Source organism: Pocillopora verrucosa, chromosome 9, assembly GCF_036669915.1.
Source record: "Pocillopora verrucosa isolate sample1 chromosome 9, ASM3666991v2, whole genome shotgun sequence".
Classification (NCBI taxonomy): Eukaryota; Metazoa; Cnidaria; class Anthozoa; order Scleractinia; family Pocilloporidae; genus Pocillopora; species Pocillopora verrucosa.
The window spans coordinates 4045947-4062541 of record NC_089320.1 but is presented as its reverse complement, the minus strand read 5'-3'; the positions used below and the strand labels follow the sequence as shown (position 1 = coordinate 4062541).

Sequence of the window (16595 nt, the reverse complement as noted above, 5' to 3'; positions counted from 1 at the left end):
TAAAGTAAAAAATATTAGAGGAAGCTACAATCATGTGGAAACATCCAAACAAATATACTCATTGTGAGAGAAGCAGTGATAAGCTGGTGTGAACAAAAACAACCCTATCAATGGATTTCAAACCTTTCATCCTAATAAGGCATTTTTCTCTTGTTTACAGGGAATATTCCAGTGTCTAAGAGGTAACTTTACCTTCCAATCCAATTTTTCTCTTATTTACAGGGAATATTCCAGTGTTCAAGAGGCAACTTTACCTTCCAATCCAATTTTTCTCTTATTTACAGGGAATATTCCAGTGTTCAAGAGGCAACTTTACCGTCCAATCCAATTTTTCTCTTGTTTACAGGGAATATTCCAGTGTCCAAGAGGCAACTTTACCTTCCAATCCCTTCCATGGTACCCATAAATGAGAGTTAGTTTCATTCAAGCTATAATGAATAACACTTTAGATAAACTTTTCACTTTTTATGGAGATGCTAAGGGTGTAAAAGAGCCATGGGTATTTAAATTCCTTTAACCCTATAACTCTCATGAGTGACCAAGACAGAATTTCTCCTTACGATATCAATACAATATCAAGCAGAAGAGTGATGGGAATAAAGAATAGTATCAACTGAAGGATGGGGTACACCGACTGCAACTGCCGCAGGCTGAGCATCCTTATATGGACTATCTCTGTAACTCCAAATCACCTGACACCTCATTCTTTTTCAAACCTGTTACTCCACATGAAGTGAAGCTTGAAATTTTATCCATACCGAACAATAAGTCATCTGGCCTTTACTCATGTTCTGCACAACTTCTTAAACGCTCTTGTGACATAATATCCCCTGTCCTCATATTTCACAAATCGTACTCAAACAACTGAGATTAACTCTTTTATTTCGGATAAAGAAGTAGTTAGGTGTGGTGTACCCCAAGGGTCCGTTTCAGGGCCGCTCCTCTTTTTGCTATATGTCAATGATATTCAATATTGCTCCAGGAAACTTAAATTTTTTCTTTTTGCAGATGTCCTTTACTCTCACGAAAATCTCAAGACATTGGAATTAATTGTAAATATTGAATTGAACAACCTATTCAATTGGCTAACCGCAAATAAACTTGTACTTAACAGAAAGCAATCAAACTTTGTTATTTTCCGCTCATACCGAAAAAGACTTAATTACCTGCTACAAGTTAATATTTCTGACAATGAAGAAAATAAGAATATTACCCTTGAACATAAGAATTGCATGAAATACCCTTACAACAAAAATAAACAAAACTGTCGGTCTTATTGCGAAGTTAAGAGATATTGCTCCTAATCGAACTCTTCTTGATATTTATAAGTCCCTCATTGCACCTAATATAACGTATGGATTAACTTCTTGGGGAACTGCATCTAAGACCTTGTTAAATAACATTCTTGTCCGTCAAAAACGTGCACTCCGTCTTATTCACTTTGCTCCAGTAAGGGAGCATGCATACCACTTTTCTTGAAAGCGAAGCTTCTACCGCTAGAATTCCAATATTATAAAAACATTTCTAATTTAATGTACGACATCAAAAAATCTGCACTTAATGTTCAAAGTAAGGCCTTTTCACGTGTTGGCGTTAAAATCTGGAATGGGATGCTGACTAGTCTCAAAAACTCATCCAAGAACTCTTTTAAAAAATCCATTAGAACAAGATTAATCGAAATTCTAGAAACTGAAAACTCCTATGTCGACATAGACACTCTAGTTAATGAGATGAAAGATTAATTAACGTCTAGCACTTTCGATTTGAGCTTAATTGACCATCACCTGGACTATGTTGTCAGCAGGTCACACTGTCCGAGGACTTTCCCTATAACCGTCGAATGACGCACTATTAAGAATTACGATCCCGAACGATTTTGCGATGACTTGCATTCGACTCAATTTGACGTCGCATATATATTTGAGGACATTGACGACATCTACTGGGCTTGGAGTTACTTGTTATCTAGCGTTCTTGAAAACCACGTACCAATTAAACGTAAAACAGCAAATCGTGGGCACGTGTCATTCATGACACCTGAGGCAATTAGGAAACGCAACAAATTAAAGCGCCTTTACAACGAGTCTAAGCGCCGGCTAGATTGGGACAGATACAGGACCCAGCGAAACCTCACATCTTCATTGAGACGTTAGGCTGTATCCAACCATTTTCGTACCACCGCCTCAAAAGCCAAAGGCAACCCCAAGAAATTTTGGCAAACGATCAAGTCTTTCATGCACTCAAAGAAAAACATCAGCCGGGATTCCATTCATCTTAAGGAGGCTGACAGTCTTGTTGTCAATAAACTGGAAGTAGCAGTAATTGTTAGTGCACGCTTTTCATCCTTTTTGAAGGATAACGATAGTGATGGGCATTACAATGATAACTCTCGTTTTACCTGTCATCCAAGTATCTCGGCTATACAGACACACTACTCTGCGAGAGAGGCTTTTCAGTTCCGCTCTGTCAAGTCCATGCACCTGAAGTCGAAAATATACTTAAGTTGCTTGATCCAAAAAAGGCAACTGTTTATGATAAGATACCGCCTGGAACATTGCGGGATGGTGTGATGATGATGCTCTTGCCTATCCGCTATCTGCTCTAATCAACAAGATCATTGATCTCCGACTCTGTGCCGGCTGCTCGGAAGCTTGCCGAAATTGCTCTATCCTCAAAAAGGACAATCCTCATAATAAATCTAATTATTGGCCAATGTCGATTCTAGTCCCTCTGGATAAAGTTTTTGAGAAGTGTCATAAACGCCAACTCTCTGATTATATTAGATCGATGTTGTCACCGTTCCTGTTTGCGAATAGATGGGGTTACAGCTGTGAGGCGGTACCTCTACGTTTGAGTGAGAACTGGAGGAATGGCGCAGAATTGGCGCAGTTTCTATTGGTCGGAGTAAAGCTTTTGATATGATCTCGCACGACCTCCTCCTTGCCAAGCTGGCTGCCTATGGTGTTTCTCCACCTAGCCTGGTCCTCGTACACAGTTACCTTAGAGACAGGTCCCAGCGCGTGAGGATAGAAGATGTTACTTCAGATGTTGTTGTTTTCTCTAAGGGTGTACCCCAGGGATCGGTTTTAGGGCCCCTCCTTTTTAATATTTTTCTTAACGATCTGTTCTCTTATATTAATCGTGCTAATTTGTCCAACTTTGCTGATGATAACCAAATTTTTTTAATGATCGCGATCCTGAGGTGGTAAAGTCCGTAATCGATGGCGATCTCGCTGTCGCAAGTCGTCGGTTTGATGATAACAAGCTAGTGCTCAATCCCGAGAAATGCAAGTGTATTATTCTTCCAAAAAGCTATCCTAGTGATCTTTCCTTTAGTATTAATGATGAGCAGGTTCCAATCGTAGACCATTTAGATCTTTTAGGTATAACTATCGTTAACTCGCTAAATTTTAGCAAACACATTGCCAAGATTACTAACTAGAAAGTTGGAAAGTAGTTGAATGCTTTGACCAGACTTAAGAACATGCTATTAATTTCCTTGAAAATGTGCCTCTGCAACTCGTTCGTAACGTCTTGCTTCAATTACTGTTCTGCTATTTGGCTCAACTGTAATGAGTCATATAATCAGAAGCTGGAAAGGCTTAATGCGAGAGCGTTAAGGTGTGTCTACAACAAACGGGTGCCCCTTTATGGCAATGATGAGTGCGGTTTAACTTTGTCTAATCGTCGACTACAGGACATTGCTATATTGATTTTTAAAGCTGTAAACGGCATGTTACCGGAATATAAGCGACTTGTTTGGCGTAGGAAATAATATGAAAAACTTAAGAGGCACCAACAAGCTCGTTGTCCCACGTAATAATACTACAACCCTTGGCTTAAAATCTACATCTTTTATTGGTGCCAAAGTGTGGAATTCCTTACCGGATGAACTACGCTTAACGACAATTCTTAAGGAATTTAGGAATGCTGTAAGAGAGCTACATTTGCAATGTACAGTCTATTAAGATCTTTTCACTGTTATAATTATAAGAGTTAAGATTGTTTACTTACTTAAAGTAGTTAGGAAGTTAGACATTAGTCATTTTGCAATTTTTCGTTAGTTTATTTTACTGTTCTCGACATATTAGCACGTACTGCCAGGGGCCTAATCAGCCTCATTAACTCGAGTTGAAACAAAATGAGTCCCCGTGAGGAATCGAACCCCAGACCTTCGGATTCCACGCTCTGACGCGGAATCTGAGGTCTGAACCTCAGACCTTCATAATAGACCTCGCTCACCGTAGAGTCTCTGTGGCTCAGTGGTAGAGCATCGAAGCGCGGAACCCGAAGGTCTGAGGTTCAATTCCTCATGGGGACTCAGAATTTTTCTTTCTCCCACGCTCGTGACAAGACGAAAAACATCTTTCTTACGATTGTTTACTCACTTAAAGTAGTTAAAAAGTTTGTCATAAGTCATTTTTCAATTATTCGTTAGTTTCTTTCACTTTTCTGGGCATATTAGCACGTACTGCCAGGGGCCTAACCAGCCTCATTAACCCGAGTTGAAATAAAATTACGTACCTACTTACTTAATTCGCAGGTCCTTTTGTTAACGAAGAAAAGTCCCATTTGCAACCTATGCAGATAAGCGAATGGCTGGGTTTTGTAATCAATACCAATACTATGACTTTTCAAATTCCAGAGAAGAAGGTGCTCAAGCTTTAAAATCTTCTGAGCACCGCAATCACGGAAGAATCGTCTTCGTATCGCGAATTTGCTAGAATAGCGGGCTCCATAATTTCGCTTTCCTTAGCAGTGGGTCCTATTTCGCGTCTTTTACCAGAAAAATGTACCTCGCGATCGAGTCTCGATTAGGATGGGATCAAACCTTTTCGTTTCCCTGCGGCACTTTTGGAAGAGTTGAAATTCTGATAGTCGAACATCGGTTCATTTAATGGTTACTCTCTCCGACCTCCGCCTGACACGTCTACCGTTATATTCTCTGATGCAAGCGATGTCGCCTTTGGCGGGTTTTCAGCATCGTTAGACGGTTTAGCGGCCACCGGTATGTTCACGTTTGATGACCTCGGTCAAAACTCTATTTTCCATGAGCTGAAAGCTATCTACTATGTGTTATTGTCCTTCGCTGGCCAGCTTACGCACCAGAGGGTAAAAGTTTTCACTGATAATCAGAGAGTTTCCAGAATAGTGTCCATAGGTAGTTCTAAAGTTCGCCTCTAGTTGGTTACATTATCTTTATTTCAGTTTTCTTCTGCACGGGATATATCCCTCGAGTCGCAGTGGATTCCCAGATCGCTGAATGAGAAAGCTGATCACCTCAGTAGGTTTTGCGATAAAGATGAATCCATCTGTTTTCCGGCTAGTGAATCGGTCGCAATCGACCGTTTTGCAATCTAGGACAATGCTTAGCTCCCAAGATTTAACTCGAAGTTCGCTTCTCCTGGTTCCAGTGGGGTGGACGCCTTGGTGCAAGACTGGAGTGGTGAGAACAATTATATTGGATTTGTCCTCCAGTCAGGCTCGTGGTGGATCTGACATCATATGTTAGTCGCACAACCCTGATCATTGCAGAATGGCCCTCGTCGTATTTTTGGCCTTTTTTACGCCAGGGATGTCAGTTTAAGCCTATTGTGGTAGAAGTTTTTGCCCTCCCGGCGATGAGCAACCTTTTGCTAGAAGGGCCAGGACAGAAGCAAATTTATAATCACATGCGTCAGTCTTTCGCGGCTGCCAAAAATTCAGAATGTTACAGCTTTACGTTTAGATTTTCAGCGAGTTTCTTTTCTATATCCGCGTAGCATAGCATACCTTAATTGGCGTGCATAATTTATTTTTTGCGTTTTTTGACACATGTCTTTGGGCCTCTTTGGTCCGTGTTTTTGGCCGGAGTTCGTCCATGCTTATGGCCTGATTTGGCCTGTGTTTTTGGCCTGATTTGGCCTGTGTTTTGGCCTGATTTCGCCGTATTTGTGGCTAGATTTGGCTCGTGATTATGGCCTGATTTTTCCCGTGATTTTGGCCCTATTTGGCCCCTACTTGTGGCCTGTTTGGCCCGTAATTTTAGGCTGATTTGGCCGAAGATCAAGTTGTTTGAGCGTTTGGGGGGATTTTTCCCTTTTCGGTTTTATTATCAAACACCTATTCAAATTAAATGGTTTTGAGATGACTCCTTGTTTTTGTTTCAGACGTTCTTCTTTCCGGGACCAATCATTACGTCGTTTGGTTCCAGGCCTTCAACGTTTGCAGCTAGGATCGAAGGCTCCCTCCACTGTGTCTATGTCTAAGTCAGGCTGGTTAAAATGGCGGAAGTGGGCTTCTTCGAAGAATGGTAAACCTGTAAATCTGGCCAAGCCTTTGTATATCGCCTTGTTTATCAATGAACTTACGAACATTTGTGTGGAAAAATTTATGGGTGTGTCACCCATTGAACTTACGCTCTATGGAGGGTCATACTATGGCCGGGATGGAATCTTGCCCCACTGGTCGTCCACTCGTGAAATCATCTGTCGAAGCAGCGAAAAGGAAGGTGGCTCGTCCAGTGCAGCCAAAAGAGCCTTTGTTCGCAGACAGAGTCCAAGCAATTGCTGATGCTTGAGGGTTCGGGACTGGGCTTATTTAAAGGCCTGGATCCGGGAATTTAAAATAAGAGGGGAGCGAGATGCGGGATTGCTATCATGAACGGGACTCGGGAATCGGCGATTTTGAGGAGCGGGATTCGGGAAATAATCACTTAAACGAACCGAGAACCGGGGTGTCCGTCGACGAGAATTTATGAAGAAATTGATCTTCTCAACCCACGAAAAGCACCAGGCGAACAGATTCTTTAGCATTCAGGAGGCGGTCGGGCTGTTCAGCGACACTCTTTGAGTCATTGTGTGGCAATGAAAATTATATCAGAAGCGAAGTTGCCAATTAAACAAAAATCCTCAAGATGGCTTAAAGGGGACAACCCGTTGGGCGGTGTACTATTTTACAAATCCAAATTCTTGGTATCCTTTACTTGAGACGGGAAAAAACGGTGGCAATAGCTGTAACTCCCCCTTTGTTCCTCTATCAGAGAGAAATTTAGCCAGGCGAACCGGTCAGCCTCGAACGCTCTGACTTCGAGGAGCAGCAAGGAAACAGCAGAAAACAAGACGAATAGGAAGATGGAATATTATCGTACGATTCCCCGTGTGATGATGGTTACATGGTGACATTCCATCTTTGGTACGAGAGGCTGATTTTTACCTGGTGAAGATGAAAATCAACTTCGAAAGAAGTATTTGCTTCAACTGCAGTGTAACGGCTGCCACGCCTTTGCCACCGGACATTGATTCGCTTTAACTTTGATTCGTGTTAAACCGCAACAATGATGTTACTGTTTGTCCATTAGGGACGTGATCTTTTAAGTTCCACCCGGAACTGCATTTTAGTTGGTTGTCTTGCTTTGGGCTAATGGTAAGACGTGTTTACCGGAAGAGCGTTTTTTTGCCCACCTTATCTTGAAGTTCGTTTTGGTTAAACTCTTACAAGCGGGACTGTTATGCAAGTGCCTTTGTTCCTTTTCTTTGTGCTTGTCTAAATATCTAGTATTTTGCTCGTTTTCGCAACCTTGTAACACGTGGCTTACGTTGTTCACGCTTCGTTAGAACGCTACACGTTTTTCCCACTTGGCTATTAGTTTTTGTTAGAGTTCGTTTTCAAGCGGTTTTCCTTTATCCTTTTTTTAAATTGAGCTCACCTTTTTCCTTACTACGTTAAATAAAACGATTTTGTGCGCAAAATATATCCTCGCTTCATAGTGTCTTCATTTGCGAAACTCGTAGTTGTCGTCGAAATGTTGCTTCGCTTCTGTCGTCGGCTACAAGCAGAATTGTGTTCAATTTAGTCTTCTTTATCTCCCTTGTTATGAAACTATGGGATTGCCGTCATCTTTTGTGTTTTATGCACTTATAGACATTGTTCTTCGTTTCTTTGATACCGACTTGTATGTATTAATTCGTTTGTCTGTGATCGAAGTTTAACGGAAGGAAGTCGTTACCGTGACTAGCGTACGTTATTCGGGCAAAACTTTGAAAACTTCTAAAGTAAACGATATCATTACCGTTGTTCGTCGTATGGTTGAGGCTAAGTCTCGCGAATATTTCCACTCTAGCAAATAAGTTTCCGTAACTACGCTAAGAGATAATTTTACAAAGCACATAGAACCTTTCGTGGACCATGTTTCCACGTTCGGTAGAAATTTCATTATAGGAGAGGTACTGATCTAGAAACACTCCAAGATCCTTTGCTACAGGTGTTGGTAATATTGGTTTACCACAAAGTGCTTTTGTAAAGTCAAGTAATCGTTGTAGCAATTACAGCACGCCTACCATAAGAAGTTTGGTTTTATCTGGATTCATAAGCAGTGAATTGTGACAGCACCATCGACAAATTTCTCTAAAATCGGAGTTAACTGCGGAGACTGCGTCACATAACTCATTAGTTTTAAATTTCAAGTAAAGTTGAGTCATCAACATAACAAGCAGCTTGACAGAGTTTAGGCACAGTTAACAAATCATTTACATAAACAGGGAACAGGAAGGGGCCAAGAATGGACCCCTGCGGAACGCCATAATCAACTAGAAGAGACTGCGAGACTACATTCCCGATACGAACGTGCTTCCTCTGAGGTAGCTTTTGAACCATGCTAATGCTGATGGTGACACACCAAGGCTACGAAGTTTCAGCAGCAACATCGTTCACGTCCCTTGCAAAATAAGACATGAATATTCTTGTTATTTCTAGAAAATTTCAAGAAATTTCTAGAATTTGCCAATTTTCTCTCCGGAAAATTCTAGACCATTCTAGAATGTTAATGAAACATGCTAATCAAGGTAGAATCTGCCAGAATTTGCCAGCTTATTCCAGAAATCACAAAATAGGATAAAATCAGGTTTTTTCCAGCTTATTACAAAATGTAGATTTCTAGAGTTTTCTAGAAAATTCTTTCATGCTCCTTAAAGAAGCAGTGATATAGATAATGTATCAATTTCCAGCTTTTTCTAGCATTTTCTAGATTTTAAATTTTTTTTCAGCATTTAGTCCAGCTTTTTCAGGTGTTTATTTCATGATGATTCACTCTGACTAATGACGATAATAACTTTTACTTGCAACTAATTTATTAGATGTATCAAACAAGACCAAGCCTGTAATCTACCATGAATCTTAACAGGCTTTTTGTTTGTAGCATCCACATGCCCAACAAAAACAAGAATAGTGCTTTTTTTTTGGCCAGCAATACCCTGAACAAATTTATTTGAAATTCTATACAGTAAAAATGAATTATCCAAAATATATGTTACATAAAGTCTTTTCTTTGTTGCTATGACTGTCCTCAACTGAAAAAACATTGTCTTTTTTGATTAAAAAAAACAAGGACAATAAAATGTTTCTCATAGCTTTCTCTGTTCTTACCCTCTGCATTTGGCCTTGTTTTCTTTATTTGCTCTGGCCTTGTTTTCTTTATTTTCTCTGGCCTTGTTTTCTTTATTTGCTCTGGCCTTGTTTTCTTTATTTGCTCTGGCCTTGTTTTCTTTATTTGCTCTGGCCTTGTTTTCTTAATTTGCTTTGGCCTTGTTTTCTTTATTTGCTCTGGCCTTGTTTTCTTTATTTGCTCTGGCCTTGTTTTCTTTATCTGCTCTGGCCTTCTTTAGAACCAGGCCAAGTTTCTTTCTCACAGATGACCTTGTAGCTGCAGTGAATCCTTTCCTTAGCACAATACCTGTAAAAAAGAAAAAGTAAATGTAAGCAGTTTAAGTAAAAAGTATGTTACATTTGAAACTGTATAGTGAAAAACATAAATTAACAGGGGAACTCTTCCTGAAAGAACTTGAATTATTTTTAATCATATGTTCATTACTGAATTTTTAATTGCTGAATTTAAACCAGTAAATAGATGCAGTCAGCTTACATGTGTGCATCCTTGTTGCCACCCAATTCATATTATGTGCTGATTCATTCAGGAGGCTGCAATTGTTCTGTTTGTAGATACTCCCTTGCACTCCATTCCACGCGCCAAATGGCACAATCTATGAACTGCACCCTCCCAAGTGAATCTTCAGGTAATTTTAATTGAGTGGCAAAAAGGCTCTAAACACATACATGTAAGCTGGTTTGCCTATGTTATTTGAAGTGCAAATGTAGTTGGAAATGTTGACCATTTGACAGCATGTAGTATGACAGTATGTATGTGCAGTATTTTGACATGTGACCATAATGATGAGAACTTTTCTTTCAGCTTCCATCAATGTCTAATGCATATATTTTTTAAACAAAAGTCAAGGAAATGCAGCCAAGACCTGTGACACAAAACCAAAAACAGTGAGCACATATAGGTGTATATAAATAGTTAAAGAAATACACCTTTAAAAATTAACTCACTTTCTAAAAGGCTCCACCTTGATGGACTCAGGCCTGGTCTTGCTTCATAATCTTTATTGCACTGAAAGCCAGCGACTGATGAATTCTGCAGTTCCTCACTTGAGAACAGCTGCCTTGCTGGTGCCTCCACAGCTGACTTTGCATCGGTAGCATCCTCTATTAACTTGACCAATGTCTCCTGACTATAGTTTTGACATGAAAAAGATATTAACAAGAGAGCATAGACATAAAGCTAAGAATGAAAAGAACCATCAAAATCGAAAACCTGTTTGAAGTCAAAATTCTTGAGATTTATGTTTTAATGAGCAGTGATGTGAAGATCAGGTATCTGGTGATTTCGCCAACGAGTGATTTCGCCAACGTCACGTTCGCCAATGTCTTTGGTCGCTTGGCCAACGCGATGAGTCGCTTGGCCAACGTCCTACTGGTCACTTTGCCAATGTATTAGTTTACTCTAAATAAAAATTTACCATTACTTCTTCTTGCTTCTGTGTGTTATTTACTTGACTGAGCTGACTTGATTTCCCCGTTCGAACTTAGTTTCCTTCCGTTATTTTGTTCGGACTTAGTTTCCTTCTCTTGTACGCGCAACTTAAAACACAGTGGGCCCACATAAATGCACGGCACGCCACACGTCACCAGCGCTGTACGTTGCTGAATTTAACTTAGAGCAATAAAGTCGCGTGTGTGCAACCTTTTCCTTAAGTTCTTCTATAAGGTTTATTTGTCGATAACAGAGATTTATATAATTACCTTTGAGACTTCTAGAACAGAGATTTATATAAATACATTGTAGACTACTACTACTACTAATTCTATAACTCCAGTGCATATTATAACTTCGATCAAGAGTATATAAGTATTACAAGAAACACACGCTTGTATATTACCATATGAATAGACGCGTAAACTCATTGTGTTAAAACTTGTTAATTTTACCCTATTGTTCTAAATAAACCAATCCAATTGCTTGAAACTAACTGGTATGATATTTTGATCCTTCGAAGTGTATAAAACACACTGGCATGCGAAGAATGTTCATTTCAATCATACGATTACGACACACTCTACTACTCATAACGAATTATCTCGGAAACCTTTATCTCGGAATACTATTAATATCAGGATGGCTACTGCGCAGATTTTATACTGTATTGTTTGTCAGGAACTGGTATGGCCTCGGCAGCAAGCGGTTCAGTGCGATGGATGTTTTCGCTGGAACCATCGAATGTGTAACACTGGTAAGTTATATTTACTTATATATACTCTGATACTCTAAAAAGTAGAGACCTGGGCCAGGATTATAAGTTGATGGAGGATCTAATTTCTCTTTTATACAACTGTTGTTGCTTATCTTACACCTAACAGAAGACATCTAAAAGTAAAAAAAAACTCATTACGCTGACCAAAACTGAACCGTGACCAATGTTATTTAGTTTCTTATATCATCTGACAGTGAACTTACTTAAAATGAACTTACTTAAAATCCGTGCATTTTGTAAATAGGTTTTCCACTAAAATATTTTGCACTTGTAAATATTTATAAAAGTACGTATTGTTATTAAAATGTTGTTGATATTATACATGTTATATTTTATTTCTGACTCGTTTTGAAGGCTGGAAAACAAACTCTGATTGTTTCTGAAAAATGTTAACTCGTTAACTGACATCGTAACGCATTTTTCAAGTAAAATTTTGAGTTATACATTTTTGGAACACATTTGGAAGCCATCGGAGTTTGTTATTCAACAGTTTTAAATTACCGCGATGTTAGTGCTCACACGCCGGCTTCTTCTGGATCTGTCAAAAATATGCAAATTGTTTGGAAGTCAGCCAAGCGAAACTAGCATTAACTTAAAATTGTTCTGACCCAAGTATCAGCATTACATCCGAAGTATCAGTAAGCACCCTTTTTACTAAGCTATTACTAAGTTATTACTAGACATTTGGCGTTGGCGAAGTGACCAGTAGGACGTTGGCCAAGCGATTCATCGCGTTGGCGAAGCAAACAAGGACGTTGGCGAACGTGACGTTGGCGAAATCACTCGTTGGCGAAATCACCGCAATTCGAAGATCAAACCAAGGAATTCGAAAGAAAACGGGTTTACCAAGCATTTGTAGCACTTCAAAACGAAAATCAATGTAATTGAGAAAAATACTGGGTGTATAAACTCACCAAATACTGCAAGAATATGTCCCTGAAACAACATGGGTCTCTTTGTCGCTGGATCTGTTCCTTGCAGTGAACATTCATCTCCTTCTCTCACATTGAAGGGATCACGAACGATGATCTTCGAGGAACTCTGCGCCTCCACTCCCCACGATCCCCAGTCAACAACAACGTACCTGTGCTTTGGCATTTTCGGAAATCAAAACTAAACAGAACTCAGCTGAACAGGACGAAACTGAAAGTTAAAACGGACGCCAAGGACGATCACGGTAAAACACGTGGAGATATGAATGTCACACCGCGAACAGACGCTTCCAAATTCAAATCTGGTGGAACTTTTGCTTTGATCGTATTGAAAAGCTGTGGTCACTTCAAAGTCGGCGAGAAATATCACAATCTGGCATGGGTCGAAAATAAACACGTGTGAAATTCTTCAGGGGCAAGGTTTGCCAGATGGTTATTCTTCTTGTTCGCTTCGCGCCCATTCTGTCCAAGCATCACTCTTTCTTGCAAAGTTAATAAAAAAAATTCGTAACAAAGTCCTCCGCTACAAAGTAAAGGATTCCCTGGACACAATTCGCATTTTTTGTGAAGCAAGCGGCCGTTGCAGCCACAACTGCCGATCCGCCATGTTTGTTTACCAAATGCCGACGAATTTCACCGCTGACCAGTTGATCGCTGCAACGACGGCTCTTATGTACGCGATCGCTGTGGACTGTATCCTTGAGGAAATCATTCACCTTTCTGGCAACCCAAACGATTGGTGTGTTGCTAGGGCTCCGAATTGCTGTGGTCATTGTCGATAAAGTTGTTTGTAATGAACAAAAAAGTGAGTAATTTACTTATTTATCATTGTACTTGTAGTGTTAAGTATCTCTCTGCAAAGTTGGCTCTTCATAATGTGAGCCCTGACAAAAGCAACCATTCTCAAGGTGTCAATGGTAGTCACAATGTGACTCTCAATTGTTCATTCTCAAGAAAAATTTGGACTAAAAACAAACAGGAAGATAACAGAAACAATCTATTCTAGCTGTATCTTGTATTTTCATTAGTGTAAATGCCCTTATGCAAATTTCTTATTCAAAACTCTGCGGTGAACAGAATTTGTCGGAGTTCTTAATTGATTAAGAGAAACTTGTTTAAAACCAACAATGTTAGTCACTGATTAGATGACTGTATAATCAGACAAATCTGCTAATAAGTATTGAATAGTGGCTTTGCATTATGAAAAAAATCAGCATGTTGAGAATCCACTTTTCAATGACAGGTGACTTATAACTGTACATCAAGTGTACCTGCCCAAAACTGATTAATCTAATTACTCAGGGTTTCCAGAAACATTATTGTAAATATCAAATCACTGATCACCGCTACTAACAAAAAAGAAAAGATCTCACTGATCTTGAAAAGGTAGATCTAGAATTAAAAAAAAAAAAAAAAGAGCCAATGATAGTTGTGTAAAGTTTTACTACTTTGAATCTATTATGTATGGCAAGCTGTAAGGTAAAGTACATCTTTTCATTTTCTTATTCAAGACTTTAAAATAAAATGAAACTGACTAAGCTGACAATTTCTCTCAGTTTTGCTAAATGTAAATTAGTTGTTAACTATTTCTAGCTTATTCCAGTTTCCTGCAAGAAATATAGACTGGAAAAAGCTATCAATTTCTGGCAGCAGCTAATGCATGTGTTAAATTCCAGCTATTTCCAGCTTTTGAAAGAACTTAAAACTTGGAAAATGTTTTCTTGAAAGAAGCTAGAATAGGATTCTGGAATAAAGCTGTCATATTCTAGAAATTTTGAGAAACTTCCAGAAATTATCAGAAAGCTGCACATCGTTCTTATAGCTACTTAGTTGTAGTCTGGTTATACAGTGTATGTCAAACGTAGTATAGTCTAATGGTGGGAGATGTGAGTTGTGCTTGGCCTGTCTCAGATTTTCTGCCTTATTTTCTTTTAGAGCTTTTTGAGGACAGGTTTTTCTGGCCACTCTGGCACGCTTGCAAATTATTTTGTCAATTCTTTATTTCAATTTGGTAATGCTTGTTTTAACAGGAGTTAATGGGTGTACATGTCTTTAAAGTTTGCTCATTGACTCTTGATGCATGGGAACCAGAGCAAGTCAAGATAACATGAGATGCATACCTTTATTATTTGTAAGCACTATGTTTTGAGTTTGCAACTGTTGTACTGGACAATGCTCTGGCATAATTTTAAATGGGCTTGCATCTTAAAGTGATCAAGGCATAGTCTCTGACTTGGTGATGGAATATTTTTAATTTTAGAGAAAAGGTACAGGTAAAATAGAACTAAACGAATGTTATGTAGTAATTTTAGGTTTTGTTTTTAAGTTAATGACAGAATCGGGAAATGATTAGTCAACAGAATTCTTGAAGCAAAAGTCAACTCGCATACAAATAAACCAACTCCTCAAAGTAGCAGGTACTGTTTGTTGTTTTAAATATTAATTCCTAAAGTTTTATAGTTTATAACATTTTTTGAAAAATAATTATTAAATTATTTTTGTTGAAGGGGTGAAAGAGAGACTTGGATCAAGTTAAAATATGTACAGCACAAGTTTGTTTCCCTGGAAACCTTTCTAAAAAACTGTCAAACTTTGGACAAAGAGATCATTAGAAATCTTGCAAGATTGAAAGTTCACCATGAGGAAAGGCGCACACATTTGGCCTTTGAGAGAACAGACTCTGAAAAAGTAAACTTTTCCAAAGGAAACTTGCCATGAAGTCAAAGTCAAAGATGGACAACTGAATGAGTGCCCCTGCTGAAATACTCTCACAGATGTAGCAAGTGAAGACTCTGAAATGTTAGAACATGTTGCTTCAAATTTTCTCAGTGATGAGACTGCTAGCAGTGACTCACATGATGAGGACAGACCAGGAACTAGTGCACCATCAACATCATGGTGAGATAGTGAGAGGTGACGAGCAGCCTCCATCAGAGTAGCTATGTCTTCTGACAAGGGTAGAGATAGGGGAGGTTCATTTGATTCAACCAGAAGTGAAGATGGTCTGACTCACGAGGCAACCATTTGTGAAGGAGCGCAGAATAATGGGGATGGTGACCTGGAGAAAAGACTGAAGGAGGACAAGGAGAAAGCAATTGCTGTGTTGAAAAGAGTTCATCCCAGTAGGGTATGCACCTTAAATTACCAAATAAAGAGGTCTGCACTATCTATTTATTTATTTGTTATATCATATGCTCTTTTGTAATGTCCTGAGATTTATGAAGTTGGTACTTAGTGGTGATTATTGACCCTTTACACTCAAACATCAGCATGCATATTCTCCATACTGTTCTCTATACATTTAGTGATATGATGACAAGGAGAATTTGTTTAACAATTCAGTGCCTCTTTAGTTGGTGATCATGTCCTTTATTCTTGTGATGTTAATGTGTGATTCATGGGTGATACTGTAAGAAAAAAGTAGATGCTGGTCACTCTCAGGGGTCAACAGTTTAATGGTACATGACATTGCTTGTGGCTTGTTTTAATTGTGGGTTTTTGTTGCAGTTACTTTTCAAAGCAGCAGAATGGAAGAGTCTTCCTCTTATGGCTGCATCACTTGCAGAAGGTAGACAAGAACATGCTGCACTTATTGTTTATTTAATGGCTGCACATACATTTCTGGAAAGTGATACTTACAGTAATCACACAAACTGTGTGTAACTTTCCACTTTCCTCAAAAATGTACAAGTCATGAAAGTGTTTATGGAAAATTTTCAGGTGCCAAAGTGAACTGGGTAAATGAGGAAGATGGACAAAAAACAGCACTTCACCAGTCTGTCTTAGGGGTAGGTTTGACTCTTTCTGTTGACTTTCTGCTATGCTGAGTACTTGCAATTCCTTCATGGAAGGGTCATCATGTAATGAAATTATTATTTTTCTTCCTCAAGGGATCATTACCAGCTTGTGAGTTCCTTTTTTACAAAATGGAGCTAAAATAAACCAGAAAGACAAGAGGGGAAGAGGTGCACTTCATCATGCAGCACTTCTTGGGCAGACAGGGTGAGTTGATCAAAAAGAACATTCTATTAAA

The 16595-nt window shown here is 39.1% G+C and overlaps 2 protein-coding genes across 5 annotated transcripts in view; one reads left to right on the top strand and one right to left on the bottom strand.

Annotated features, from left to right (window-relative positions):
* The window catches only part of LOC131786177 (uncharacterized), a 62699-nt gene that overhangs the window by 24772 nt on the left and 21332 nt on the right, over nt 1-16595 (top strand). The gene's annotated exons all lie outside the window — the stretch shown is intronic.
* On the bottom strand, nt 8120-13334 carry LOC136283223 (uncharacterized). 2 transcript variants are annotated; one of them, XR_010718650.1, is made up of 4 exons: nt 12545-13334; nt 10369-10550; nt 9403-9709; nt 8120-8695 (listed from the first exon to the last, which is right to left on the bottom strand). XR_010718650.1 is itself a non-coding variant. In XM_066171700.1 (3 exons), the coding sequence occupies exons 1-3, from the start codon at nt 12616-12618 to the stop codon at nt 9546-9548; spliced, it is 420 nt and encodes a 139-aa protein (XP_066027797.1). In that variant the 5' UTR covers nt 12619-13334; the 3' UTR covers nt 8726-9545. The 2 variants fall into 2 exon arrangements, 1 of the variants encoding a protein (XP_066027797.1); XM_066171700.1 differs by lacking the exon at nt 8120-8695 and having other exon boundaries at nt 8726-9709.

What these genes read in the sequence shown, in the direction of transcription:
- LOC136283223 (XM_066171700.1), bottom strand. Translation starts at nt 12,618, where the DNA reads ATGTTCACTGCAAGGAACAGATCCAGCGACAAAGAGACCCATGTTGTT. An exon ending in ACATATTCTTGCAGTATTTG is followed by an intron (nt 10,551 to 12,544) that starts GTGAGTTTATAC and finishes TCAAAACTATAG; the next exon opens with TCAGGAGACATTGGTCAAGT. An exon ending in AAGGTGGAGCCTTTTAGAAA is followed by an intron (nt 9,710 to 10,368) that starts GTGAGTTAATTT and finishes TCTTTTTTACAG; the next exon opens with GTATTGTGCTAAGGAAAGGA.